The 27,970-nt window shown below is 41.0% G+C and overlaps 1 protein-coding gene across 1 annotated transcript in view; it reads right to left on the reverse strand.

The window, feature by feature from the left end:
- The window catches only part of sema3c (sema domain, immunoglobulin domain (Ig), short basic domain, secreted, (semaphorin) 3C), a 36,031-nt gene extending 9,259 nt beyond the window's left edge, over positions 1 to 26,772 (reverse strand). Inside the window, exons 1-12 of the mRNA XM_079656556.1 lie at positions 26,610 to 26,772; positions 22,640 to 22,813; positions 10,887 to 11,047; positions 10,188 to 10,250; positions 6,921 to 7,040; positions 4,548 to 4,638; positions 3,485 to 3,604; positions 3,049 to 3,191; positions 2,859 to 2,973; positions 2,255 to 2,324; positions 797 to 941; positions 32 to 254 (exon numbers count right to left, since the gene is read on the reverse strand). Coding sequence (XP_079512682.1) covers positions 32 to 254; positions 797 to 941; positions 2,255 to 2,324; positions 2,859 to 2,973; positions 3,049 to 3,191; positions 3,485 to 3,604; positions 4,548 to 4,638; positions 6,921 to 7,040; positions 10,188 to 10,250; positions 10,887 to 11,047; positions 22,640 to 22,769 — 1,381 coding nt within the window. The 5' untranslated portion in view covers positions 22,770 to 22,813; positions 26,610 to 26,772. The remainder of the gene's footprint in view (positions 1 to 31; positions 255 to 796; positions 942 to 2,254; positions 2,325 to 2,858; positions 2,974 to 3,048; positions 3,192 to 3,484; positions 3,605 to 4,547; positions 4,639 to 6,920; positions 7,041 to 10,187; positions 10,251 to 10,886; positions 11,048 to 22,639; positions 22,814 to 26,609) is intronic.
- Between the last annotated feature and the right edge of the window lie 1,198 nt (positions 26,773 to 27,970).

Below are 27,970 nucleotides of genomic sequence, written 5' to 3' on the forward strand. Positions count from 1 at the left end.
AAGAACTTCAGGACATGCTTTTCTCCCATACCTGTTCCCAAGAAGAGAACTTGGTAGTTGCCGTCGGAGGCCACGACCTGGTCCACTGCCACTGATGTGTATTTGTAGTCAGCGTTGGTCCGGACGACCAGAGGTCTCCTCCCCAGCGGGTAAATTGGGTTGAACATGACTGGATGGTTCCTCACGAAGGTCACCACGTCATCTGGGAACTCCTTTGTTGTGTGGATGTCAGGTGTGAAGGCTCCACCAGGACACTGAAACAAAATAATGAGTATCGAGTTAAAAAGTTTCATCATTGACACAATACAGTACATTAGTTTATGTTGAATAGTTTAAACATATCCTCATTGAGGAAAAATACATCACTATTTGTAAAGTTTTTCTGATAATCTGAATATATGAAGATTAAATGTGGAGTCCCACAAGTGTCCATGTTGGGGCCTTTGTTTATGTTTAGTTTATGTTTAGCCTACTCCTACTACTAGTACTAATACTACTGTATTCTTTGGGAAATTACTTCTGATATTAGATGACTAGAGGATGAATAGCTGAGCAATATGAACTTAATGACTAATATTTATGTTCAGTTACTGAAATGTAATAACGTTTGTTGGTTAATTAACTGATGTAAGACAAACGCTGGTAATAAAACATTTGTATCTGCCTTTTGTTTTTCTGGCCTGAAATTTGAAAGGAGTTTTGGATCAACATTTTTTTCACCTTAAATGAAATTTTGTTTCAGAGTCATGCTCCGGAATAATTAATTGATTAATGAAAGGCTGAGAAAATAACTCACAGTTCCGGGCCTTGGGTAAGGGATGCGGCCCTGGAAGGCCACCCACTGAAAGTTTGGTCCGTCTCTGTGAGCGAAGGGCCCGTTGAAGACGGTGAGGATGTCGGCCATGTTGTACACACACACTGCCGAGCCTTTAAACACGGAGCTGAGGAAATGAGATGCATACTTTGAAGAAAACACAACAGTGGGAATCTGATACAATCACAACCTGGAGACCCACCCTGCTGAAATATTCTGCAGTTGTTTATTAAATCTCAGTTTCTTAGGCTGTTATGCAGTCTGGGTGGAACCAAGGCCCCTCTCCAGAGGGGATAGCTCTCCTAGTCCCCCTTCATTTATCTGATGTGGCTTGGCTTAGTCATTTAAAAGCATACTGCTTTACACATAAAACAGTCTTTGTTGAAAGGGGGAGCAGAAGCATATTGTTTGAAGTGGAGACGTAGCAAGAATCACAGTGTGGAGAAAGGAATAACATTGAGGTGGGAGACCTGAAGGACCTCACTGTTTGGTTTGGCTGTGTTCATTGAGCCGGGATACTCTACTGTAACCTTTATATGATCCTCTGGTAACAAGTGGATCGAGGGCTAGGTTTACCAGATGAACTCATTTAGAGATCAGACGACATGGATCAAGTGACCATTCCTTTAAACCTCAACATTACTATGCAACCTTGCTGACTGAGACTTTCTGCTGAATGAGAGACGTTTCATATAGTTTATTTAGTGTGGTTTTCCCTAATTACTACAGAGGTTGAGTCAGTATGTGGTAAAACAAAAAAAAATGTCTCCATTTCTTATTGAAGAGATCATAAAAGGTAAAAGGTACCCAAATATAGTTGTTCTGGGATTAACTATACTAAAAGCTTTACAAATATTGTTGACTTTTAACTTTATATATATATAATTAATATTATAACCAAAAGAACACAATGTATGTCAAAATGTGGTTATTTACAATTTTAGAGATCTGAAATGCTAGCATTTAAAACTGGTAAAAAAAAACACAGTAAAAACTCCAACAACAAAACACATCCGCTGCGATGTAGTGTACCATCAACTAACAACCCCAAAACCTGACAAACAAGGCTTTGGTTTCAACTATCTGAAAAATGCAGCAATGAAATTCTTTATCACACATACAAATCTGACCAACAATTAATGTCACGTAACACGTATACTGTATTAATGCGTACTATAAACATATCCTTTTCACTCGGTCAGCATAATGATCCACTCCTGCTTGCGGTCATAAGGAAAAAACATTAAAATGAGGGCCATATGGTAATCCACCCAGCTGTTGTAATTGATCATCAGAATGCTCTGGTCTGCAACATGACTGATGACCTCTCCATGTAACAGGCCATACAAGCCCCTACCCTCCTTCTGATATCCAGTCAGTGATTAACATAACCGCTGAGGCCAGCAGGAGTGTTACCGTTGGCTTTACCGTTAGACTTACCTTGTGGACGTGAAGACTCCAAACACCAACAGGCCCTTGGGCTGATCGGTTTCCAGCAAAAACACATTTTCTGTAAAGGAAAACACACGTGCACACATAGACAAACTTTTAATACTTTCAATAAATTCCCTTTATCCCACATCACTTCATCCTGCAGGTGAGACTGCCAAAAAGCGAATAATGCATGCATTAATAACTGCAGATGTTGACAGATTGACTGGTCGGATGATATAAATGAAAACACAGGTTTAAAGTGCTGCAAGCTTGTGTTTGAGGTTTTAAAAGCTGAGGCCCCAAAAGGACTGGAACAATATGCTTAGATGATTACAATGTAACAAAAAACAGAATAATTGTCATGAGAGTTCATAAAAGGCTATAGTCCCAATCCAGACCACACAAAAAGGACTTCCACGGATTGTTTTTGGAGAAAGCAATCACAGGAACAAAAAATAGAGAGATTGAGGCAATAAGGAAGGTCTTTTGTTTGTTTTAAAATGTTTCAAGTTTCATGAAAACAAAAAGGAGCTTGCACGCCACAGCACAAATAAAGGAGATATAAAACATGCAAAAACACCCAAATGGTCCAGTTCCTTATTTCACCCACCTAACTCGTCAAAGTGAGTTTCGGTGCCGTCTTCCTCCAGAACCGAACACACCATCCGGGCCTTCTGGAAGGTGGTCCATTTATTCACCAGGCTGCGCTGTCCTCCGATGTCACTCTGCAGACAAAGTGGCAAATTTGGAAGAGAACCAGAAAACTATTGATTTATTTAGGCAAAGAAAAGGGAACTCACTGGACACACTCTGGCCACCATAGTGTGGATATTTTTAGTGTTTCCACTATTATCCGTCAGCCTCTCGCGGAAGAAAAAGTACAATTTGGCATCATTAGGGTCTGTCCCGTCTGGGATCAGGTGGGCGTCAATGAAGATTGGCTCTGATGGAAGAAAAAAAAGGAAAAGACAATTTAGCAATCAATATTAAAGGAGTGAAACCTATTTGAGTAAAGAGAGGCAAGTGAGAACAATTCTGATCTAAATTGTTTTTCTCTCCTAAGGTTATGATTTAATAAAGGGAGTTATTGTCTACCTATTTTAAAAAAGGCATTAACAGAGAGAAACAACAATTGTAATCATCAAAAAAAAAATTCTCACCTTACTCTCATGGTTTCTGCATTATATATATATATATATATATTTGAAGACATACATTCAATGTTTGTGTGCTTACCACTAAGCCACTTAGAGTTGTGCTGGTCTGTCCGCACCGCGTTCCTCTTGGTCAGGCTCCTGAAGATGGCAGCATCTGTCCCCATGAAGTCAATGTACATGCCTGAGAACAGCTCCTGGTCTGAGGGGAACATACAACAAATCAACAATATTGTAACATGCAGTACTTTGTATAGCCAAAACACAAGTGCTTCTAGAAACAAGAAAATACAGAAACAGCGTCAGCTATTTTGTTTTATATTTATAAAGTACACCTATTTTATGACAGATAAATAATGTCCTATGAATGGGTTTACAGTGTGTGTGTGTTCTGCCGCTGATACGCTGCCTCATGCTCTTTATCATTCCTTTACTCTCACTTCATCATCCATCGGTTCCAGACCATGTGTTTTGGAGAATGCGGGGCAAGTTAGGGGAGGATTAGGGGAATGTGGCCTGCATCTAATCTTGCTGGCTAAGGAGCGAGTGTTGACAGCACTCAGACAGTCACCGAGGGTCCAAAACATGACGACAGGGAGATGAAGTGCAGATTTTATACAGCTCAGACAATGCCCTTTATTCTCAGTCGAATCACTGCTTCCAAAGGCTTTTCTTTGACCTCTCCTTGATTTGGCAAAGCACCTTCCTCCTTACCCCTTTAAAGATATTCCACCCTCCCCTCGGGCTCCCTCCATGGCATCTTTGAGTGTGCTCACTAGCTGGCAAAGCTGCTGCTGACACGGCCATGCTCAGGTGTCAGAAAGCAGATCTGAGGGTGCTATGTGTCGCCTTTAGCGTGTCAACAGCAACCCAACACTGCTCAACCAATCAGAGATCAAAGTGAGGGTGCAGGCTGACCTGAAGAGGGTACTTATTCAGCCTCTGGGGGTCCGTGTCTTATGTGTTGTGTGAGCCACGCTGATATTTTAATCCTCTTAAAAAAAGATTTAACCTATAATAATTCACACTTAACCAAAAACTCAGCTCCCGGAGGAACAAATTAACAAATCTGGAGGGCTAATAAACTTCAAATGATTTATTTTGTATGTTAACAACAAGTTTCTCATGAAGGTGGAGGCACATACTGTGCATGACGGAGACGGTGTTCACTTGAGGGTTGAAGGAGCACCTCCCTTTCCCAGATTCGCTCCTCGAGTCGATAAGAAACACTTGTTCCTGTGACAGAGAGAAGAGGAAGTCAGACATTGTGGAGACAGTTTTTATATGAAAAGTGGTTTCGTGAAGTGGCCCCGACCACAATAAAACGGCATGTACAGTATGAGCGTAACAAATGTCCCAACAGGTAGCAAAGCTCATGTTTCCATCCTTTTTAAAAACACTCTTGGCCGAGTCTACCCTAACTGGCCCGTGTGGGACAGTAAAAAGATAAATCCAGGGAGGAACTTTCTTGCTGATATGTTTGATAGCCATCTCTCCATCTCAGGTGGAAAGGCAGCCAAGTTTAAATCTGCTACTTGTTGAAAACCTGACTTCCCTAACATATTTTACAATAACCTGTGTAAATAAATTACAGGGCCTCTTCTCCCATCCTTTCAACGTTTGGCCCATGGGGGTGATGGTGCTTCCTCGAATGGGAAAGCCACGTCAGATGAGGACATTTTTTCCAGACAAATGTATTTGTCTGGCAAGAGGTGCTGACTACTTCATGGTTTTGTCATTAACCTCTACACTGCAAAGAATATCAATTTTAACAAGTAATTTGATATTAAAACAAACCATTCCCCCATCCACTTGAGAATGTGTTTTTTAAATTAATTGTCGGTTTTTAGTATAAAAACTGATTTAAACAGTCTGGACTAAAGGATTATTTTCTGATTTATCTGCGGAGGAAGGAAGATTTCCTAATAATCCCCTTGAATCTCAACTTTGATTATTAATCAAATGTTTAAATCAGAATACTAAAATGTATAAAGGGGATATTTTAAACAACTTTCTTCCTTTGACAATTGACAACTGATGTACTGATACGATGTTACAAGTCTAACTTTACTAATGGAGTTATTGCATCTTATAAAAGATTTAAAGACTAATTCAGATATAAATGAACCCAGTAAGATTGACATTTATTGCAGTATAATATACCAATCAGAGGAGTACAGATTGACACATGTGAATAACCTTTCTGTCTTTTACAACAGACACAATAGCCCGAGGCACGTTCCCGGGGCAAAGGTCCCCACTGTGTGAATTTGCTGACAACTTCCCAGTAAAGCAGCTTGTTATAATTAACAGATATCATTCGTGGGACTCCAACATGTTTGAGTTTAGAAGTTGAAAACTGAGTAGGCTGCTTTTCAAACAAAACCCCCGAATGACAAAAGGAACAACAGTGTGTCAAGAGCGTGTATGGAGGCTCACTCGCTGTGCATATTGGCAGCAGTCTGTGGCTAATAGTTGTTCACTCATTGAGCACTTTTCTACTGGAGGGCTTCCCTGCTCTCACTTCCAGAGCTGTGAGGCTGGAGATAAAAGAACAGTGCCCAGAAATAAGCCCTCTGTCCCTGACACTAGAGCTCCATTTCCCCCCTCTTATCCTCTGCAGCTCCTCTCTCGAGGCATCAAACTGAGTACAGGAAATGTTTGCTTATATAAAGTTATGAAGTCTCTCTGGTCATGTGGTGACACTGCTACATTCCTAGTTGACGAGAAGAATATGCTCACAGTTGCTATCTGATGAATTTCATTCCAGGGAAAGATAAAATATGATATGATGATATAGCAATTTCCTCTGTGCTTGTTGTCATCCGCTGCACATACTTCCAGTATTTGCTGGCTCTAATGTTGAATTCCTTTGCAGAAGAGTGTTGTGAAGACATCTTATTTCATATTATTACAGTTATCCATGAAACCCATGTTATATGTACTCATTAACCTCTCAAATTAGATAAAATCTGATTCAACATAAGATAAATACTTCTCATTCTGTTATTTTATGATTTCCTAATCTGTCACACAATATATGTGGTTTACCTGCTCTGGGTGGCAGTATTCCCACTATGAGAATTTTATTAGCTTAGAGGTGACACTTACATTGATTAAACTATTTTCCGAGAATAAAAAAGACAAGAATTACAGTCTTAAATTAGCAATAAGCATTTTGAGTGCATTAACTCAATTAATATAATTAGGTGTATTTTCGTAATAATATAAGGGACCTATACTATCTTCGGTAACTCAATATGATAGCTTTAAAAACATTTGTTTTTAATGTGTTTTGACTTTTTGGATCATGTTAGGGGTCAGCAGCCTGCAGTGTGTCCTAAAGTAATTGAATGGAAAACCAGGAGGAACAATCCATCAAACATATTTACAGTTTTCGGTCTCTAGCCTCTCAAAGTTTCAGTTATGGATGTGATGCAGGCCACAATCCCTAAACATGGTTTGCACCAGAAAGAGTTTGTATATTTAGTGGAGTGAGTCCGTCATGGTGTTCCCACCTCTGGTCTGCGGCCCCTGTTGATGTACGCACAGACGGGACTGTACGCTCCGCTGCCACACATGAACAGATGGGTTCTGTTGTACGGCTGCACCACCCGGATGAAGTTCCCACAACCATGCTGGAAAGTACAGATAAACAAAAAGACACGTTAAAAGTTCAGTAGGTGAAAAACAACTGTAAACTCAGAATAACTCCGATGTAATTGTTTGGCTAACCTTTCATAAGCTCCTTGTTTCTAGCACAATGCTTTAAAGCAAGACTGTGAAGCTTTTTGGTAAAGAAATAAGACACTGTTCCCTGTGCAAATGAGAATATTCATTCTTAGCCAAACACGCCAAGTTTTGCTGCTAAACTCATAGATGAGTTCTTGTGGCCGGTAGTTTTTGATGGCTAGAGGTTGCTAACTATTGATGTACAATATAATCTTAGACTGTAAATATAATTGCATAACCCAGAGTGGACGGAAAACCGAGAATGACTTGTTTTGATCTTGATAAAATGTATAGGCCATACAATACATGTATAAAATTCTCTTTGGATAAATGTCAATTGTTAACAAAACACAAGGCTGATTTTCCCACACATCAAAAATAATAATAATTATAATAGTATTCTCCTTAAATGGTAAGGACTGATCTGAAGGTTAGTGTTAACGAAAAGATACAATGCAATTTCTTCAGTCTATGCATTCGTAAATTCATTTATAATTCAGAGAACTGCATTAAAAGATAAGCAATTCTTGGTTTCTGTATAGTAGTGATCAGGGGCGCCGTAAGGGGGTGAAAAGTTAGGACGATTCTAAGGGCCCGTGACTCACAGGGGCCCAAACTATTTTAGAACATTAAGAATAAAATGTTTAAGTAACCAATGTGATATCTTTTCATGTGGCCCAAAATCCCTGGCGGCGCCCCTGGTAGTGATACAGATAGCTAAACACAATAATTCAGCATCTAGCTAAGTGTTACTCGTAGCCACAGTGGCCACTGTTCATCAATCATTACATTCACTTTATACAAGCTTAAATACCTTTTAATAACTTTCAATATGAATAGCAGATGGAAAAACATCTCCGATACTTGACAGCATGTTTAAAAAAGTACTTTGATATTTTCTTAACCTCATCTGCACTGAATCAGACATTACAGAGGATAACGTCTGCAGCATTTCCTGGTACTCAGCCAACGTGAATACCAAATCCAGAACTTGTTTATCTCTCCTGGAGTATCCTATTCCAAATGAGGGAGTAATTCAAACGTATCTCACTTTCTATGACGGGTATACACAATCAAACAATTCCACAGCTCACTGGTCTGGAATTAAGGCCAGTGGAAACACAGTGTCAGTGTTATATGTGATATAGGTGAGGCAGATCTTCCTCCAGCTCTGCTTACATGTACCAAAACGGCAGCAGCGGGAGAGCTGGACTTTGTGGCTAATTAAGCCTGAGCTTGCAGAAAAAGGAGTGTAGGAAAGAAGAAGTATGGAGGAGAGGAAGATGCATTGGGGGAGCCTTCAGGAACTTGGCCATGGCTGCAGGAATGGCAGCTGCTGCAGTTCGCGGTCGGTGCACAGCTCCACTGGGAACTATCGAAGAAAAACAACCTTTCACCGTCACACACCCATCTCTGTTATTTATCTCCCTATCTCTGTCCGTCTTGCTTTCTCCACACTTTTTATTTCCCGTATCATCTCATTACACCCTCCTTCAACCTTCACACACCCAACGGGTTTGGGGCCTGCACCCGTATCTTCTGTCAGATATACAGTATAGGTAGCCGCATCCTGTTTTATTTCCCTCTTGCGTTCCCTATGCATACGATGAGCAGCCCCCAGTCTCAAATTCAAGTGGTGATCACATCCAGTTCAAAGTGCTTTTGAGCTAGCAGCAAACAGATGTAATCAACCTGGTTGGTCTATATTTCTCCTTCTGTGCCCCCCCCCCCGGGGCAGCGGATGTGCGGTTGCATTCTGGAGCCGCTCTCGACCACAGATTGTATCGGGGAAGAGGAACTTAATATATACAGATGTGCAGGGTAACCATAACAGATACATGGGGGCTCTGATGCAAATGAAGAAACCCCATGAGGAAGAAGAGCAGCACTATGGAAGAGAGAAAATTAAATATAGTGCGGTAAAGACGAAACAGAGAGTTGGAAAAAGTGACCAAGGAAAGCGGGAAAAAAAAAAAATAGTAAGACCGGATGAGAACATTGGAAGAGAAACTGGCAGAGTTGTGAATAGAAAAGGGATGACAGAAGGGAGAAGGTTGCCACTGAGAGGCTCCACACAAAGATGGCTCACCCAAATATTTGTGGGAGCCTGTGTGCAGCAGGCGGGCTGTGACTCAGAGCACAAATCACTCAGTGACTGGAAACAGCTTCCTCTCTATTTCTGCAACAGCATGTTCTACAAACGCATGGCTCCATTACCCCAGCTGCTGTCAAGGGATGGAAAGATGGAACGAACAGGCAGCAATGTTCATGCTTTCTAGGGTAACTTGTATTGTTACTTTGAATATTAGGGTTTCAATTCATATTCTAAGTTGCTCAGGAAGTGTTTTCTCTCTGCACTGCGGTGTCTGTAAGCAACAGAACAACCCAATTAGAGGGAAACAGAGGCGTAGGAGGAATCAGTCTTCTGAGTCCTACTGTATGCCTTCATTAAATCCTGTTGCAGCTGACAAGTGCTTCTCAGAATCAGGCCGGGTTATGAAATCCCTGCGTCAATGAGCTGCATCCCATTTGAGAGCTTTGATTGTGGTTTGTTTTTCTACAGCGCTCCGTGGCCCTCCATCCTCCCACGCCTGACAAACTGTGCCGATGCCAGGAGGACTCCGGGCCACTCCGTGACCCTGAAGACATCTGCCGCCCGCTAACACATGTGGTTGGACATGATACAAGCTCACAGATGGGGAAAGGGAAATCCCAGGAGGCCACATGCACAGTTTCGCACTCGGAGGAACGGATCTGGGAACAGCTGACAAAACGATTCCTCTAGATCTCGACAATCAAGGGAGAAAAGCGTCGGACATATTGTCGTTAATCTCTGTTTTTCATTCAGTTGGCAACACATTAAGATAGTGTTTATGGGGTCCAAAAATTACATTCAGTTGGCAACACATTAAGATAGTGTTTATGGGGTCCAAAAATTACATTCAGTTGGCAACACATTAAGATAGTGTTTATGGGGTCCAAAAATTACATTTTAAGATTATTAACAGCTTTCTTCATTTGTTATTATTGATTGGTGGTTTTTAGATTCTTACCGTCGGGTCCTTTCCTGCCATTTGGCATTCTTCTATCTTGCTTGTAGACGCAGGCCAGAACACCTGGTGGGATAAACAGCACAGCATTTGAATTGGAAGTGAGCCCAGGGGGGCATCAACAGATTGAGAGAGATGTGTATATGCCAAAATTAAATGTTATCGTGTTATGTTTACACAACGGAAATCAGAGGGAACATTAGCGAAAAATAAACCAAATAAATGTCAAAGTTACAGTTTTGATAGGATGTCAGTGATGATAGCCAGCTACCGTCGGTAGAACATGTGAGTTTTTAAACCCGGGAGAGGTGCTTGGAGGTCTGACTCAATTAATATATCAAGCAATTTACTTAGAAAAAATGGATGTGGTGCAGCACTCCCTGGGGGAACCTACATGCTTTCCCATCTGTTTATGCACTTCATGCCTGTCAATTACACTGACGATAACTCCCTCACTGCATACAGAATCAGTTATCAGAGCATTTTTATGTCTCGTTTGAATAACCCTAAATGGCTCTGATCGTGGCAAATGTATGGTAATTTGCATTTCATTGCACAGATGAGAATAACACCAGGGCTGCAGTTTTTATGATGTGCCTGACATGCTGTGAAATCTCCTTTGTTTTTGGCAAGAGAAAGGAGAAGCCAGAATTGTATGAAATAATGTTAATGACTGACTTTAATAACAAGCGATTTGCTGACCTTGAGTGTGCCATGCGTGATGTTGTTAATGTCCATGGAGAGGACATTGTCTTTGCAGCCCACATACATCCGGTCCTGGTCCTCGTCCATCTGCAGGATCCTGTAGTCCATGGCCTTTTCTGATATGCTGTAGTGCTCAAAGGACTGGGAGGCCTGCAGGTCTGAGAGACACACAGAGAAGAAAAAGGCTTAGTAAAACAAACAAATAAACGTGCTTTCACACCGGGATTGAAGAACAAATCTATTAAATTAAACTCAAGAGAAGCTGCTACATACAAGCCTGTGTATATCTCTGTGTGATCAGAACAATATCTCTTAATTAGGTCTCAGTGCATGAGCCCACAGATCCTAAAAGAAAACTAGATAATATTAACTTTTAGGAATTTTGATGTTGCTCTTTAAACATGGCTCCAAGCTGTAATGTCATTGTTCCATGTCATAACAATCGTTTGCTTTGGATTCCTGGTCAGATTTGTAGTCTTTTTGTAATTGTTTCTTAAGTTTGAAGTGTATCTGTAGTTTTTAGCTCTTAAGATTGTCATTGATTTCAATTGCAATTTTCCTAAATGCGACGATTGGAGATTACCAGTGACAGGTAATATCATAGTCATAGTTTTTAAACGCCTAGTTAATGTACTGCAGTGAATTAAAACTAAAGTTGGTAAAGCTTAAGATATAGAGGTTTGGGTTTGTAAATTGAGTTTGTTATATTGCTATATTTTATTATTATAATTATTATTTGGTTTATATTAGATTTCTTGTTTTATATTTTATGTCTGCACCATGACATCAAGTCAAATTCCTCGTATGTGTGAACTTACCTGGCAATAAACCTGTTTCTGATTACGCATGTGGCATAGAGTAACGAAGGGAAAAATAAGTAAATGTTCACCCTTCCTCACTCTTTACACTACGTTAACTGACTTCCTCAGACAACAATGGTTTGTTAAACGCTACTTGTGCAGACAACCTATACGACCGCTTTAGTCAAAGAGAAGCTGTGACTGCAAAGTACTTGATCAGGCAAGAAATACAGTATTTACTTTATGAAAAAGACTTCCTGCAGAGTGTCTTCTACTCATTAGAAGCGCACATTGTTCACTCACCAAGTAAACATTCTCAGACAGTTATTTTCAGCCTATTTGCTCCAGAGATAGAGAACTCTCAACCATACCATCAAAGGCCTTCACTGTCGAAGCCAAACTCATGCATATTTATCACTTCTTCAATCTGTGCTGAGAGCAGTGGGTGTGGGGGGGCAATGTAGATGTACAGCCTCCATTTCCTCCCCTCCAATGACCCTCTCTCAGCTCTCTTTGTGTTGCCTCCTCTAATCAACAAACAGGTTGCCTGTGCTTTGTTTCTATGCCTCAGGCGAAAGCCACATTTTCATCATTGTGAGACATACGATTTTGAGGCTGGGGTCTTTTATCTTGAAGGAAAGTGGCACCCCTTACTCTGATCACAGGCTGTTGTTTGGGGCGTTCGCCTCGTAAAGACTGAAGTGTTTAACTTAAGAAATAAAGACAGTTAACCACTTCAGTCACAGGAGAGTTTCCCACGATACTTCACTCCCATGTTTACCTATTGCTTCATATGGTTAATGTCTTGAAGTGAGCGCTGGGTATTGTATCATCTCAGGCAAAAGCATCATGTGGTGCATAATGGAGAACACATATTTTACCTGACTTGCCAGAAAATACAATTAAAAAAGGAGAAAGCGTCCATGTTTTCTTAACAAAGAGAAACATCTTTAATGAGAGATCAAATCAGCCTTATGCTTCGAAGCTGAGGAGAGATAGCATCGCAGATAACATCGCAGAGCTCTCCGTGCAGACCCATTGTTTTCCTAGAAAACTGAAAAGGTTTAACATGTTACACGGCTTGCTCTGCCAGAGTGAGAGCCACCAAGGGCGAAAGACTCAGCTAATTAGAAACATGAAGGGCTTCAGATTCATTTCAGACATCTTCACATAACAAGTCTTTGGAGGGTATTCAGAAAAACCTTTAGGACCACACTACTGTACCTTTTTTTTTTTTACACGTGGCAGTAAACCATCATTTAAACACTCTTATAGCTGATTTTTCTGCAGTTTAAAGATTACAGCTGTCACTAAACATACAGCTGTGTATAGAGTATGGTCTGAGCAGGAGTTTTACAATTCTAGCCTACAGTATATTGCCACAGTGGTTGAGTTAAAGTCTCATTGGGCAGAGAGAAGCCAAAAAACCACAGCTTTTTAAAATATTTGTGGTGAAGAAAAATGCAAGAGGTGAAAGAAGAGGTATTTGAAAAGAAGCATTTTTCTACGAAAAACTAAATGCAAAAGCAGCTACAGTATGCCAAGTTTTGTGGTTCATTTAGCCAAACTAAGCCTTAATTGCTATAGTTGTATTATTAGGTACAAATGCTAACCTCTAAAAAAAAAAATAGTCATATAAAGTTCAAGTTTGATGGCTATTGTTTAATGATTAAATATGGCTGACATGTAGGTAATTTTACCTTTAGAATTACTTTTTTTTTCTGAATTCACTCACGACTGTTTAACTATCTAACAGCTTAGCCAACATTGACTCAGCTGGAAAATGTTTTATAATTTTTAACAGCTACGCATTTATCCTCATTACCCACAAAAAAGTGAATTTACACTTTTTGGGGGAATGCCAGTCTGTTCTTTGAAAGCTAGTTTAGCTGTGTGGCTAGTTTAGCGAGTTAAGATTTTGCATTTGAATTAACGTTTTTCAAGGTCAATCATATGCTCAATTGTTCATTACAACTATCAGACACATTTACTAAATAATATAAAAGAGAAAAAGCCATAACCCTACTGTTAAATGACCCTAGCTATTGGACATTATGGTACACTCCCATCTTTACAGCTCCACTTCTGACAACATCCCTCCAGAAGATTCCTCAAGGAGAACAAATTGTTCAGAGGGGTGTGGTGCGGCGTGGAATAACTGTTTAATATTTTGGTGAACTTTGCATTGTTTTTTCTCAGTGGGGAGAAATAGGACACTTTGATTTTTTTGTGAAGTTTGAAGGGCTAGTTAAGTTCGGTGCAGTGATGGGACACAGCAGGAGGGTGTCACATGGGTCCAGCTCATTCCCTGAGAGACAAAATGAAACCCTCTGGGGCCACATACCATTGGATCCAGTATCTCCTCAGTGCTCTGCTTTCAATCTCGTACAAACACATGAGTCATGCCTGCCTGCACTGCTGCAGCATTGTAAACCAACATCAAAAGTTCACATTGCCAGATGGTGCACCTGCTCCTTCAGGGAGAGGGGTGGGCTGCTCTGAACTATTGTCAAGGTTTTTCAGAGTCATTTAATATAAACACTGGGACAATCTGTTTACAGAATCAATGCCAGCTCATAACCTCCCTATGAAGCCTTTGTAGACAGACTGATTAGCGTTTGGTCCAAATTCATTCCATCGTATTTTAGGCACCACAACCTCACAGTGACACATCAGATGTCGGGACAACGTATCAAAACAAAAGTTGGAGCACACATGTTTTTTGTTTTTGTTTCAGTTATGAATAAATCCTCTGAACCACATGTAGTTAGTCTTGAGTTTATATGCATTCCTTGTTGTTGACATCACACAACTTCCCGAGAAGGGAAAGTGTCAAAAGTGTTTGTAGACGTCATAACTGAGGAAAAGCAGCTTGTTGTGGACAGTGTTGTTTTGATGATGCAGATTTAAGCAGATGTATGTGGATACTAAAACAACCAAACAACAACAAAAGACCTGTTCTGCATTACCGACATTTAAGGGGTCTGTTTTAGGGATGATATTTTGTGCATAGCAACAGAGGTTTGGCAAAAGCTGAGGAAATGAAATCTCCTATTTTGTGTTGTTTTTTCTTTATAGCCGTCCTCATTGCAGCTGGAGGAGAAAGAAAGAAACAGAAAAAAGAGGATTTGAGCTTTGACGGTTGGTGGGTTTTCTATTATGCATGTGGGCAGGTGGGCATAACACTTCCCCGTGGAACTCACAGCAGTCCCCAGTGTCCTGCCTTTGACTTTGAGCTTTGACCCGTGGTGCCGCATTGGTCAAATGGCAGACCGATGGCGATACAATCCACCCTAATCCATGAGACGGACAGTGGGGTTAGTGAAAAGGGCAAGGTGGGGACTGGAGGGCTCAGACTCTCTCTCTCTTTGATGCATTTTTTTGTGTGGTCAAGCGGAAGCAGCACAAAAGCCTTTTGTTGGGCAGAGAAGCGACAGCCGTCATTCAATATTAAACAGCAGGTTGCTTTCTTTTCTGCGGAGCAGATCCTATTAGCCCTTGAGGTCTCGAATCCCAATCCAAGAAAACCCGTTGATGTCATCAGGGTTATTTTCTCAGATATTTGAGAGCTGTTCTTCAAGCATACAGATGACCTTTGTGTAAAAGTGGTGTATTGCCTCTTAGGATAACGCAAAAACGCTAGCATCCCCTGTTTTCAACCTGCTGATTCCCTTTTTGTTTGATAGCGCCATTGTTAATTAAGTATCTAAGATAACGTTGAAACAAGGTAAGTCGACTACCCATTCTGGTGCTATCAAGTGTATTACATGGCCTCAGCAGATGGAGTTTGACCAATTTTTTTGTCGATTGGCTTAGAAATGTGATTATATCATGAATATTGTTTGGTTTTGAACTAATGGTCAGACGAAAACCAATACATTGGCAATTTCTGTTATTTTTGACATTTAATAGACTAAAATAATCAAGTGAATAATGATTGATGACATCAGGTTACAGTAAATCCTGCAGAGAAGTTGTGACAGGCAGGCAGTCTGATGAATCCATATTCACCCTTTAAACACGCTCTTTGGTACATACAAACAAGACAAGCTCTGTGATGTCACTACAGGCCTTAAATAAAATATATCCAAAGAAACAAGCAGTGATTCCTGTGGGGGGTAATTAAGCCTTCTGTAAAATGTAGAGGGAAATCGATTGTTCACGCACAGAGGCTCCATGATAATAACCCGGAGAGGCTACAAGCCACAGAGACTCAACATTTGAACAAAACAAAACATGCTCTTTTATGTGACTGTGGTGAACTGAAGAAATATAATTAAAATGTGGTCAAAGTACAGAGGAGATTACAGTCCTCGATTTGCCGAATCTCTGCTTTTTCCTGTTGTGATTATATACCCAGGAGAGGAAAGGCAAAAACCACAAAGAAGCTTCACTCAGGTTTTCAACCCTTAAGACTTTCTGACAGACTTGGTTATATGATCATACACACCATTTTGCAGGCTGAGTTTTTCAGCAATGACTCCAGTAGTAAACAACGCTTCCATGGTTCTGGTTTGGGGTGTCCATACAAGGAGTGGTTTGTTGTAACACAGTCTCGTAATAATTATGGATTCACTGTCGGTGGAAAGTATGTGGGATCTTTATGAGAGAGGCAACTGTAGCGCATGACTGAGCTAGTGTCACTAAGCAATTTTTCCAATTTGATGGGACAAGAGGCAGAAGAAAAATTAAGGAAAAACAGTGTGTCCTCGTGGTACATTTTCTAGGAAAAAGTTGTGGTACAATAGGGGTAAAGACTGAAAAACTGTATTATAAGATTCCCCTCACGAAATCAGAACAATACTGCATTGTTCTGATTTGTCAAACATTAGCTTAGCCCTGGTGAAGCAGGGATGAGTAGCTTTCAACAAATTGACTTGAGTGTTGGGTTTGTTGATTAACACCAGTTCTTGAACGCAAGCCAAAAGGTCCCTAGAGCTAATGAACACTTCAGGATTGGACAGCGGGCCAATTACAAACTAACCTTGGTGTCTCCCATGCAAATTCAGCCCTCATCAATTGGCTTTGTACCTGAAAGGCCAGCATGAATAAATTAACTCCATGTTAATGAGATTTGCCTTCTATTGAGTTCAAGGAGAACCTGTTCTGTGGTCGTCAGGGGCAGCCAGTGGGAGGACACCAATCACCCGTCTTGATAAATATTGAAGAAGGGGCTTATACCGCCCCCTTGCAATTCACCGCTCCTCACAAGATTGAGTGGGCTTCATCACGGAGGCCTGACTTCCAACCTGGTGCCAAATACCATTTCTCTTTGTCAGGACAATGCCTTAGAACTCTTCTGGTTCAGTTCTGGATGGCTGCACTCACCTAACACAGTGCTAGCCTACTAACACATACTGCGCCAGTAAAAGACTTTATCCTGGCAACTGACAGGACCCTCTAGAGATAAGTAATGGCTGTTGCTGCGGCCATCCATTCTCTTTGGGGACAAGCTTGACGGTATACAGTAATGACTGGTGGCGTTTACATATAGCAGCAGGGAAGTTAAGGTGTCGTTCCAGTTCGTAGAGACCACCCAGGAGGTCTGGCTGACAGAGTCGTCCGATTGTCTGCCCAAGAGACATACTCAACATTCTCAGGCACGCTATACTCAGCAGTCAAAATGCAAACAGCATGCACAAACTTACTGTACTGCAACTACTTGACATGGACAGAAGCCAGAGTTGGCTATATATCTACCGCGTCTCATTAATTTGATGATTGTTGTCTGTTGCCAATCATCTATATCCAGACGTTTCTAATGGGAATCATATGGCTGGATTGAATGCCTGAGCTCTTATGCATGCCTTCTCTCACTTTAGCTTCTCAAAACAGACGCCACATCTAAATATGACATGTGAACGCAGAGTGTATTTTCTCCCTTGGCTAAGTGTGTGTGTTAGTGCGGCGTGATGTTATCTAGCACCAATGTCAGTTCTGCTGGTTTCATTGCCTGGCTGACCTGCTAAAGCATTGGCTAATATTTCCTGCAAGAGCCGAAACTTGAGATAAAAACTTGTCCATCACGGTGCTCGCCTGCCAGCTAGTTTGCTTTCCCTATGCTCCAATTAGCACCTGGCCTCCACTTCACATGTCACCGACGACCGCTCCTGCACAGAACCAGCCCGTACCATGAGCCTCTTAGCCGTGACCTTTCAGCCTACACCAGGAACCTCTAGTCATCTCCAGGGGACAGTAAATCTCTCTGACTTTACTGTTGAGAGGCAGCAGAGACTCTCAGAGCGAGGGGACGCCTGCAGGAGATACGGGTCAAAGGATTCTCAGATTTGAGGTTTTTATTAGTCATGGAGGACAACCAAAGGAAAAAGATCAACCTGTTGGGACTCCTCTCTGCCATCTTCGAGGCTAGGGCTGCCTTAGGTTAAAAAAAAGCTATATTTCCTTAGTGACATGATATGGATGAGGTCGAGGGGGTTGTTTTTGTTTTGTAGAGTTGGGGGAAAACAAAGATTTACTGTAAAGGTAACAAAGGCAAATTCACCTGTTTCTTCTGCAGTTGGCAGTAGACTCCAGAAACATTGTTTAAATACTTGTTCATCCAGGTGCTTAAAAAACAAATCCATTCAAGTCATAAAATATTTCAATAATGGAATAAAGAATCCGTTTTCAGCCTTAATCCAGAAATAACATGCCTTTTTTTCTGCCCCTGAAAGCACAGGTGATAGAAAAGCTCTAATATTAAAATATTTAAGCAATTCAAAAGTCACATTTTCCGAAATACACTACACAAAGGAAGGAGTATAAAGAAACTTTCATACATAGTTTCACAACAATAGATCGTTGATTAGCGATAATGCCAACGTACGAACCAAGGATTCTCTAGTTGACCTTGGCTATCCTTGAAGAGACACTGTCTTTGTTTGAATTGATGGTCATTGATTACCTTTCAACGTGCTGGGAGGTGGAATAATAAAACATTCAACAGGGCTAGCAAGGTCAGACACAGGAATGGCTAAACAGAGAGAGCTGGGCAGAGAAAGACAGGCTGACAGAGGAGCTGTCAAACATCTCACCCGCTGACAGTCCAAAGGCGGCGCAAGCTGGAGCTCCTGCAGGAACTGTCCATGCTGCAAGTCAAGCAATTAGATGGACATGAATCTGGGGGACATGCATACACACACTAAGAAATAGCTCTCTTCATGCCATGAATACACCAGTGTTTAGGTTCAGAGAACACACACGCAGGCATTGCAAACCTATTTGTATCATGTCTCTGTATGCCCTTGCCGACAGATTTGACAGGCCTATGCTTAGCCCTGCCAGGAATTCCCTATAATCACAGAGCATCACTGATTTGACTTCAGTCATTATTATGTTTACCACAGGAAAAGGAGAAATGCTAATGATGAGGTCTAATGTAGAGCAGGCACAGGTTGCTGTCCTACGTTAGCGAAGATTAACCTTACAGCACAAACATGGACCTCCTGGCCTGCTTCTGGCTACTTGTCAGCAATGGTCTTTGACATTTCAGCATTTTTTACCCCAAAACAACACCCAAAGACGTTAGACACCCTCGTCTGGTGTGTGCTTCTAAAATATTATAAATCTATATGCCTCGATTCCGTCCATAACCTGCCATATTAACAAACAATCCTAATATTCAATCAGTATTTCTCCCATTTGTCCCGGACATTAACTTTTTCACAGACATTTTCACCTAACCGAGACATTGCCATGGGCATCAAATTATTTTTTTCCTTCCACTCATATTGGATTTAAATCTGAGAGATTACCTTACAAGATGCTAATGGAATATCAGCTAAGACTACCAAAGCAGACCTTCTTTCCAATATATTCAGAAAATGCTGTTGATCAGATTGATAAAAGCCTGAAAATAGCATGTTTTACAAGTATTTGAGCCATATATCTTGTAGATTTCCTAGAATGTAGCTGTTCTAGGAACACACACCACAGTTTTCACAGTGATTCAGCAGAACGTGAAGCCACTAAAATCCAATAAAGTCTAAGGAATGCACATCCAGGCACAAATATACACTTTATTTCCAACAAAGCGACACATATGCATTTGCAAACCCTCACCACGAAGTAAACATCCTTAACAGATATCCACCTACAATGTATGAGCTGTATCATTGCTGTATGAATAATGGGGGGTGAGTTGAGGTAGTAATGAGGCATTAGAGAATAAGGAGTAATCTGGTGAGGCGGAGGGATCCGGTGTATTCACTCCCTGATGCCCACTTCCTGATCTCCACGCCTGGTTCTGTTTAAGCTGTGAATCAAGCCCATGTGGCTCATACGAGTGTGACAGAGCGCTCATCAAACAGACTTTATCTTAATCAATATTTCCGATTTCTTAGCCAAACACGTGTATTTAATATTGAGTATTGGAGGTTTGCCAGAACAGGGTGAGATCGCTGATGAGGTTAATGATGAGGTAAATGATCCTGATCAGAAACACGGACCACTGCTCCAACTGCCCACTGAAGGGATAAATGAGGCTAAATGTTTGATCCCATCATTACTGGAATGGCATTTTTGGCAAGAGCAAGGCCAACCTCCTTTACAGTAGCAGAACTAAAAAGCAAAATATAAAACGTGTTGGGTTTCAAACAAAACTCTTCATCCAGTTTATAGCAAATGTACTTAATGTGAGTAAATGAATGATAACAGCTGATATTTTAAAGATTGTTTTCTAAAGATTTAGAATCTGTTGCAGACATTAATCAGAAGGTTTTTACATTTCTTTGCATGCTTGCACGTCACCTCTTTCCTATCATTGTTTGCTTTTCTGCCTTATTGCAACAGCAAGGCTCAATTAACATGAAAGAATAGATATAGAAAGCGAGGTAGAGGAGTAATTACTGTATCTTAAATCATGCTGGGTATCCCTAAATAGATTTGCTATATGAAGGGGTCTTGTGTTTATTATCCGAGGGATGAAGAAGAGAACTGCTTGAGGGCTCATTATTTGGGGTAGCTGCATTTTTCTACAGTTTATTATGCGGTTTTAATTGTGGTCTGGCGGGGTTTGCCTGAGGAACACAAGAGTAAGCAGAGTGAGCGAGAGAGGAATGTCAAAGACAGCAACTTCTCTGCAGGACGCGAGCATACGCCGGGAGTCCTGTGAACCTGCCTTACCCCTGGATTGGATTTCAGCAGTGACACCGGGAGAAAAGGGGGGAGGATATTCCAGAGACCAGATCTTGGACAACCCGAACATCTCACTTACGGGTTTACTTTCTGGACTAAGTTTGTTCCAGCTTTTAATAATAAACAGGTCTTTACATTTGGGAGAAGAAAATCTAGAAAACAAGAATAACCTTTTGGCCAACCAGCAGGTGCCAAAACACCTGCGCTTTCCTCCCTTCCGAGACACCGCTCTTCCAGTCTTCTTCGATGACTCTTCATCCATCTTTATGGCTGCTTTGGATGGAGCCCATACTCCCCACATTCTCTTAGTGAGGTGTTTATAGGAGAAATGAGCCTCCACCTTGGGCCCTAAAAGTCTCCCTACATCTGGTTCTCACCCCCTTCAGACTTTCCCCTGCTGCCAAGATGGAGTTATGAGCCTCATCTTCCTTAGCTCAAAATTATTTCTCGCTTAAAAACAAAGATGAATCTACTCGAGGCAGGTCTGGTGTTTTAAGCTCAGGTGCTAAATCAAAGCTGGAATGTAAATTCACACCTAAAGTTGGCCGTTTAGCCAACATACAACCTCCTCTTTCCTCATAAATTCACCTGGATGTATCCCAGTTGCATAGCGAAACACACATGTTTTCTCCTCATACAGATAAACACTCATTAAGAATAAAGTCCAGAGCCTCTTTAAGGAATAAGTGCACTGCGAACTCTCCATTTATGGTGCTCCCTGCGGCGAACACAACTACAGTGACTAATACAAATCGCTGAGAGGGAATCGAGCGATGCAGGATTATAGAGATTGGCTCATTTTCAGAAAATACACCTCTGACCTTTTAAGCTGGCTATTTGAAAATACTGGAGGAGTGTGGAGTGAGTGAATGTGCCTTGAGTGGGCAAAACCAGATTGTGATGGTGAGGTTTACCCCCCGTTTTCTATAAGGGCTGGTTCTGAAACAATAATCAGAGACAGCTCAAAAGGAAAGAAAGACATAAGAATGAAAGTGAAAGATGTAATACAAAGAATGAGAACACATTTGGGAAAGACGTGGCACAAGTAAGTCAAAATTTAGTCTGAGAGAAAAGAAAAGAAAACCACATCTGTTCTAGCTTCACACTTTAATGCTTTATTAACCGTCTGAGTGCAGAAACCTTGCTGACGGACAGCCTCAGCTGCTCTGTGCAGCCTAATCCGCAGCGAGAGGTAGTGAAAGGCGATCAAACGTCTCCTTCAGCCCCTGCACACTATCCAGCCACAGTGAAAAGGTTAGTGCACCTCTCATAGCTCGGGGGCATGAGTGATTGGTCAGCTCATCCACACTGACTCACTCACGCAAGCATGAACACACACACCAACTAAACCTGTCTACCTCTACAATGCACTCTGATTTCAAGGGAGCATTAATAATTCATAAAATAATCTATGTCAAAGAAATTAAATAAAACAAGAGATGCAATTCCAGGGGCAGCAACAATGCCCACAGGCCTGCAGTGTGATTAAAGTTTAACTATGAACAGATTCATGCTGTGTCTGACAAGCAGTGCCCTCTCCTGCAGAACTGACACAAAGCGGGACAATAGATGGACAAGGATTGCCCAGTAATGGAGCTTCAAGGCTCTGTGATTGAAACAATATCAAACATTAAAACTGACCCAAAGCAGCATAACATCTGCAGAGTCTAGGTAAACCATACACTACAGCCCCAAGCTAGCCTGGATTGTCAAACATTTGTTTAGCATTAGTGCACTGAACACATGGCCACAGTGCAAAGTCATTACATCTGTAGAAAAAAACACAACAAGTTGATTTACATTCATGCTTGTTACCTTCAAAGGAGAGGAAGACTCTTGGCAGCGGCTGGGGGAGGCTGGAGATCCCCGTGGAGAGGAGGGAGAGAGCCAGGAGCGCCATAGCTAACACCAGAGGTGGCCTGGCCAACCCCTCCGGCCTGCTCATGACTGCACCGCTCAGGAACCAAACCAGTTACCACCTCCTGTTGGCTTGAGAGAGAGAACAACATATTTTTAGTTGTCATATTTTTGAGAATCTGGAATATGACCACTGAAACATAATCCTTATTATCTTTAACTTTTGTGCATTTGGCTCTACTGTATCTTATCTATCAATGCTAAAGCTAACTTAGTGTATTTGTATTTCAAACAATTGCCTATTAACACATCAGGCCGACGCAACTGAACACTAGCATTCATTTGTGAATCTTCTACTATTTTCCTGATTGAATTATCAGCAAAATTCGCCACCATGCTCACCAGCTAGCTGCTAACTAGCGAAACAGGCTAACCCGCTAGAACTACAAATAGAGCTGAGAAAAAGGAGATCATTTGTGTGTGCTCATTTTTAGGAGCATGGTCTAACTTTGCTAATAACAAACTGGACAAGTGAAGTATTAAATGCATGCTAAATGTTTATATTAATATTTATCGGGATTTGGAAAAAGTTGGATCGGTGCCATCCAATGGTTGCATTTCAAAAGTGTTTAAAAGTTGCAAAATTACTTTTAATAGTAATAGAACTCCATTTTTACTTTGGTAGCCTTAATTTTACACAAGGAATTATAAACTATCTTTAAATTAATTACAAATATTCTATTACCGAATACAATTTTCACAACTAGTAGCTTTCATCTTGTGTTGTCTGATCTAAAAAGGGACCAATCAATGCTTGACTGTATGCAGTAGGCTAGTTTTCAAAATAACACAAATAATATTTACAGTTAAATGATGAGTCTTATAGGTCTACAAATGTAAGTGCTGTACAAACTACACTGTATGAAGACATAGATGATCGTACAACATGTCAGCTAAATCCCATCACTTACTATCTTGCAGATGTATGTCTCTTAAATATGGACCAAAGAGCAACAGGAGAAACGCTCTCCTTAGCCTTTTCCATAACAGGACAAGAGCAGCTGATTTATAGATAGAGGCAGGTACTACTGCCTGCGGGACACTAACTCCTGTAATGCAAAACTCCACTGCTACAAAAAGAATCGGCTGTTTTAACCACCTAACGCACAAAAAAACCCGAATGCACTGGATAAAGAGAATGTCCATTTCCCATGTACAAAGTAAACACAAGAGAAGCAGATTTCTGCTCTCATTGCTTATAGATGCATAATGAAAAATTGATGTCCAGGAGATAGAAAAGCTGCATCATTGCTATGAACATTTCCGTTTGGGGTGTAGTGTACAAATAGGCTGAGATATGGGTGTGTGAGGTGGAGTGAAGCGTGACTGATGTGTAGCCGAGGTAAAATTCTTCAGTTCAGGTGCAGAAGGATAACAGATGGGAAGCTGCAGAGGAAAGAGAGCACTTTGGCTGCAGAGAAGAGAAATAAAACAGCATGGGGCTTATTCGACAGCCCAGACCGCTCAACTGCAGCTCCTCTGCTGCGGCAGCTTCCACACACACCCTCCCCCAGAGCCTGCGTCAGCTTGGGTGTCTCCAACAACTTTAGCCTCAGGGCGGATGGCTCTCTGACCCTGTGCCGAGGCTCGACCCTTGTCCTGCTCTGGCTTCTGTCACCATTTTTAAAAAGGGATTAGTTCATTTAAGCCATTTGAGATAAGTAAAAGTCAAGCCTCAATAAGTGTTAATAAGCTTATAAAGTCAACATGGAAATTACATTTTCCTTTTAAAGCTGTGGCAAAATTCTTTGAATGTATAATTTAATTTTCAAAGTTTGTAGCCATACAAGACCCTCAGGACTCAGTATTAACCAGCTCTTGCAGCAGGCAAGTCTCAAGTATTCTTTTTTGTGATTTAATTCAAAAGTTTGAAGTCAACACCTTTGTGAATAGGGAGCAATAACACAAATTACTTGACTGCAAATCTCTGAGGATTATCTAAAGCTATGGAGACCTTAGTTTTAGGAAAGAATGCTGTGTGATCCACAAACAAAATGATTTGTTTTATTAAGGTCGGGGCAGAAATGTCAGCCAACAGTGTGTCAAAACCTAGAAACAGGATAAATAGTTTCCTAGAAATGATGCACATATTTATTATTCTGCACATGTGTGGCACATCTGACTTTCCTGCAGGAGACAAATTAACAAAAGCCTTTTTATTAGTCCACATTGTTTTCCCTACCATAAACCTAGTATTTCTATTATCTCAATCATAAAAACATGGTTTAATGTCATAACCATGACTTACTATATAGTCCCTTAATGTGTTTGCATGTTATTGTTTAAAACGAGAATAAAAAAAAACAATTGACAGAAATACAGAATTGTTGAGTGCTGAGATTCTTGTGTGGTGTTAGGGTTGATTTACTACCGATTGATAATAACTTTTTCTTGTTATAGGTGAATCGGCCCACTGCTTCCCCTCCCTGCGTTCTCAGAGAGATGGGTGATCTCTGGGTGAGAGGTCTGGCGTGAAAACCTCTCACAGCTGCTAAACTCATCGTCAGGGGAGTACGTCTCCTTCTGAGTGTCCTGTGACATCCCAACAGCTCAGGTTTAGTCACTTCCTTTGCTTCTACCTTTGATGCTCCCCACTGATATGAATGAGCTCACTACCAGCCTCCCTGGAACTTGTAAAGCACCGTGACGCTCGCCTAGATGGGTCTCCTAATAAAAAGTGCATTAGTGTTTGTTGCTATGAACGAAAATAATAAATACTTCAATTAATTATGTCGAGCTCTTCAAATTCGAGAAACTCCAGTCTGCCAGGAATCTCTGCGACGGCAATTACATGTCTCCACAAAAGGAGGTCAGTCTCAGTGAGTGGAGTTATATTTCCAGTGGGATGTAATGATAATTGGGTTTATTGTGCGTTCCTTGGCTGACAGCCTAATGAATTTTCCATCACAGTATTTCAGAGACACTGCTCAAAAACTAATATTGATGGAAGTAGAAAACTGCGTATCTGAACAAGCAAATACCATTTGTTTCTTCACAAACTGGGTCTGTGATTTTTTGGCTTCCATCTGATCCTGGTAATGTTTTAAACACATGAACAGTATTTAACTAAAAGAAGATGAGGCAGAGAGTCCTTCCATCTGGATTTACATTTGAGATGATGTAGTATTTTGATCTGGGAAGAATTTAAAATGGTAAACAACTTGCAAGTTACCCCGTGTGTCCCGGCTCTAACAGGACAGTGTGTGTTCCTACCACACCCTGTCACTCAGTTGTCAGCGGCTCTGTTACAAACACATGCTCCTTAACACACACACGACTAGCAGACGCCGCTCTGAACAGCAAAATGTGTGTATTTCAAGTATTAAAACTTCAGGAGTACTAGTTTAATGACATGTGAAAGCAGCATTCAGACACTTTGAATCAGGACAACCCTGTAGAAGAGAAAGGTTCATTAAAAAGCTTATAAATGAATAATTTAAGCTTTTGGTTGAATAAAGTTATAAAGAAATACTAACATCACAAAATAAAAATATTAAACAGTTTTTTGAATGTTTAATTAGCTTCACAGTAATACAGAAACTGCTACAAAGTCATGACTCATATTTTGGAAATGCATACTGTATCAAAAATAGACAGTACACCCAAGGCATGTGGGTTACACACAGCATGCCAACGTAATCTGAAGCAGCAACTTTATTTGTAAAATGAAAAGGGAAATTAGATTGTAGAGTCAGTTTACGTTTAGCTTTTCTCACTGGTGGGACTCTGCACCTGTTATTCTGCTGCCCGACACCTCCACTCTGCATCCGCTGTGAGATCTGCTCCACTACAGTGTGGTGCAGTACAGCAGGTAGACCCTCTACCTACAGACACAGGATCCAGATTAGTCCCTGGTCCATGAACTCACCTTTTAGGAGCTTCCTCCAGTGCTGGTCCCACTTGGAAAAGCCAGGTACCCAACCAGGTTTTTTTTTTAATCCCGCTTAAACCACCTTGTTTCCAGCAGTGATACCAAAGGGGGAAAATGCTGCTATTCCATCCAAGTGCTCACAGAGCAGGCTTGACTGAAAGAGCACAGGAGAGAAGAGGAGAGAGGGAGGAGAGCGAAAAGACAGAGAGGGCTGGTGTCCTATTACACACTCTCCACTGAAGTCCCCCTCCCCCTTCTCACCCCTCCCTTCTTACGGTCTTTCCCCTTCCCTACCTCTGTTAACTAGACAGCAAACTTTAACATGTGCAGCCCAACACATAGGACTCTCACAGACAGGGTGAATAATGACAAGTACAGACATAACACGGAAACTGCTTTACTCCAAAAATATCAAATTTATTCCGCCATGATGACTTATACCAGACTTTTCCATTTGTTTCCATTTTCAGCCAAATATTACGTAGCTGACCATCTGTATTTCCAAAATAATGACTCATCTTGTAAGTATTAAATTGAGTAACTTTAATAACCAGATTATTCCAAGGAAATTATAACTCACATTGACTCAGCGAAACAAGACTAAAAGTCTACTGCTGCTCTGTGAAGCTGTTCTTTGTCACAGTGGTGCTTTGAGCTTAATTGTTAACATGTTAACAAGCCCACAATGGCAATGCTAATATGCTTATATGCTTAGCTATAGGTTTGTAGTATTACGATATACCAGGGTAATCCTCATGATATTATTATCACTGCCGAAATAATTAAAGAAGCGCCGCTATCTATGATGCTCTATCCATGGGATGAAGATGGCTACCACAAGTGGTGGGGATGACGTACTGGTAAAAAAGGAAAAAACACCTTTACCCTCTTTGCTTTTGTAGTTCTAATAACACTAAACGGAAAATTCCCCAAGTTTATAATCATATGACATTATTTTAGAAACTCTGTAACCTGCTTTTCATCTCTGCTAAGGGCTAGCGGCTACATTAGTTGCTACTAGCGCTGACCTAAACATATGAGGTTGAGTGGCACTGTGGGTAATAAAGAGCCAGGAAGTGATAGAAAATAAGAATGTGTGGAATAAAAAAAATAAATTCTCTATAGGAGTTCAATGCTACATTGATGTTGTAGCCGTGTGTTAGCATGCTAACATATGCCTAATAGCAATAAAGGCAGCTGAGGCTGAAGGGAATTTAATAGATTTCCCACATTAATGTCTGTACGTAATTTGACAATCCATCCAATAGATTTCAATTGGATATCTAAATCTGGATCAAAGCAGTTAACCAGTCAAATGGTAGACACTCTGTAGCCTAGAGTGGTTAAAAACAGTCAAC

This window comes from Notothenia rossii, assembly GCF_949606895.1.
Source record: "Notothenia rossii genome assembly, chromosome: 10".
NCBI lineage: Eukaryota > Metazoa > Chordata > Actinopteri > Perciformes > Nototheniidae > Notothenia > Notothenia rossii.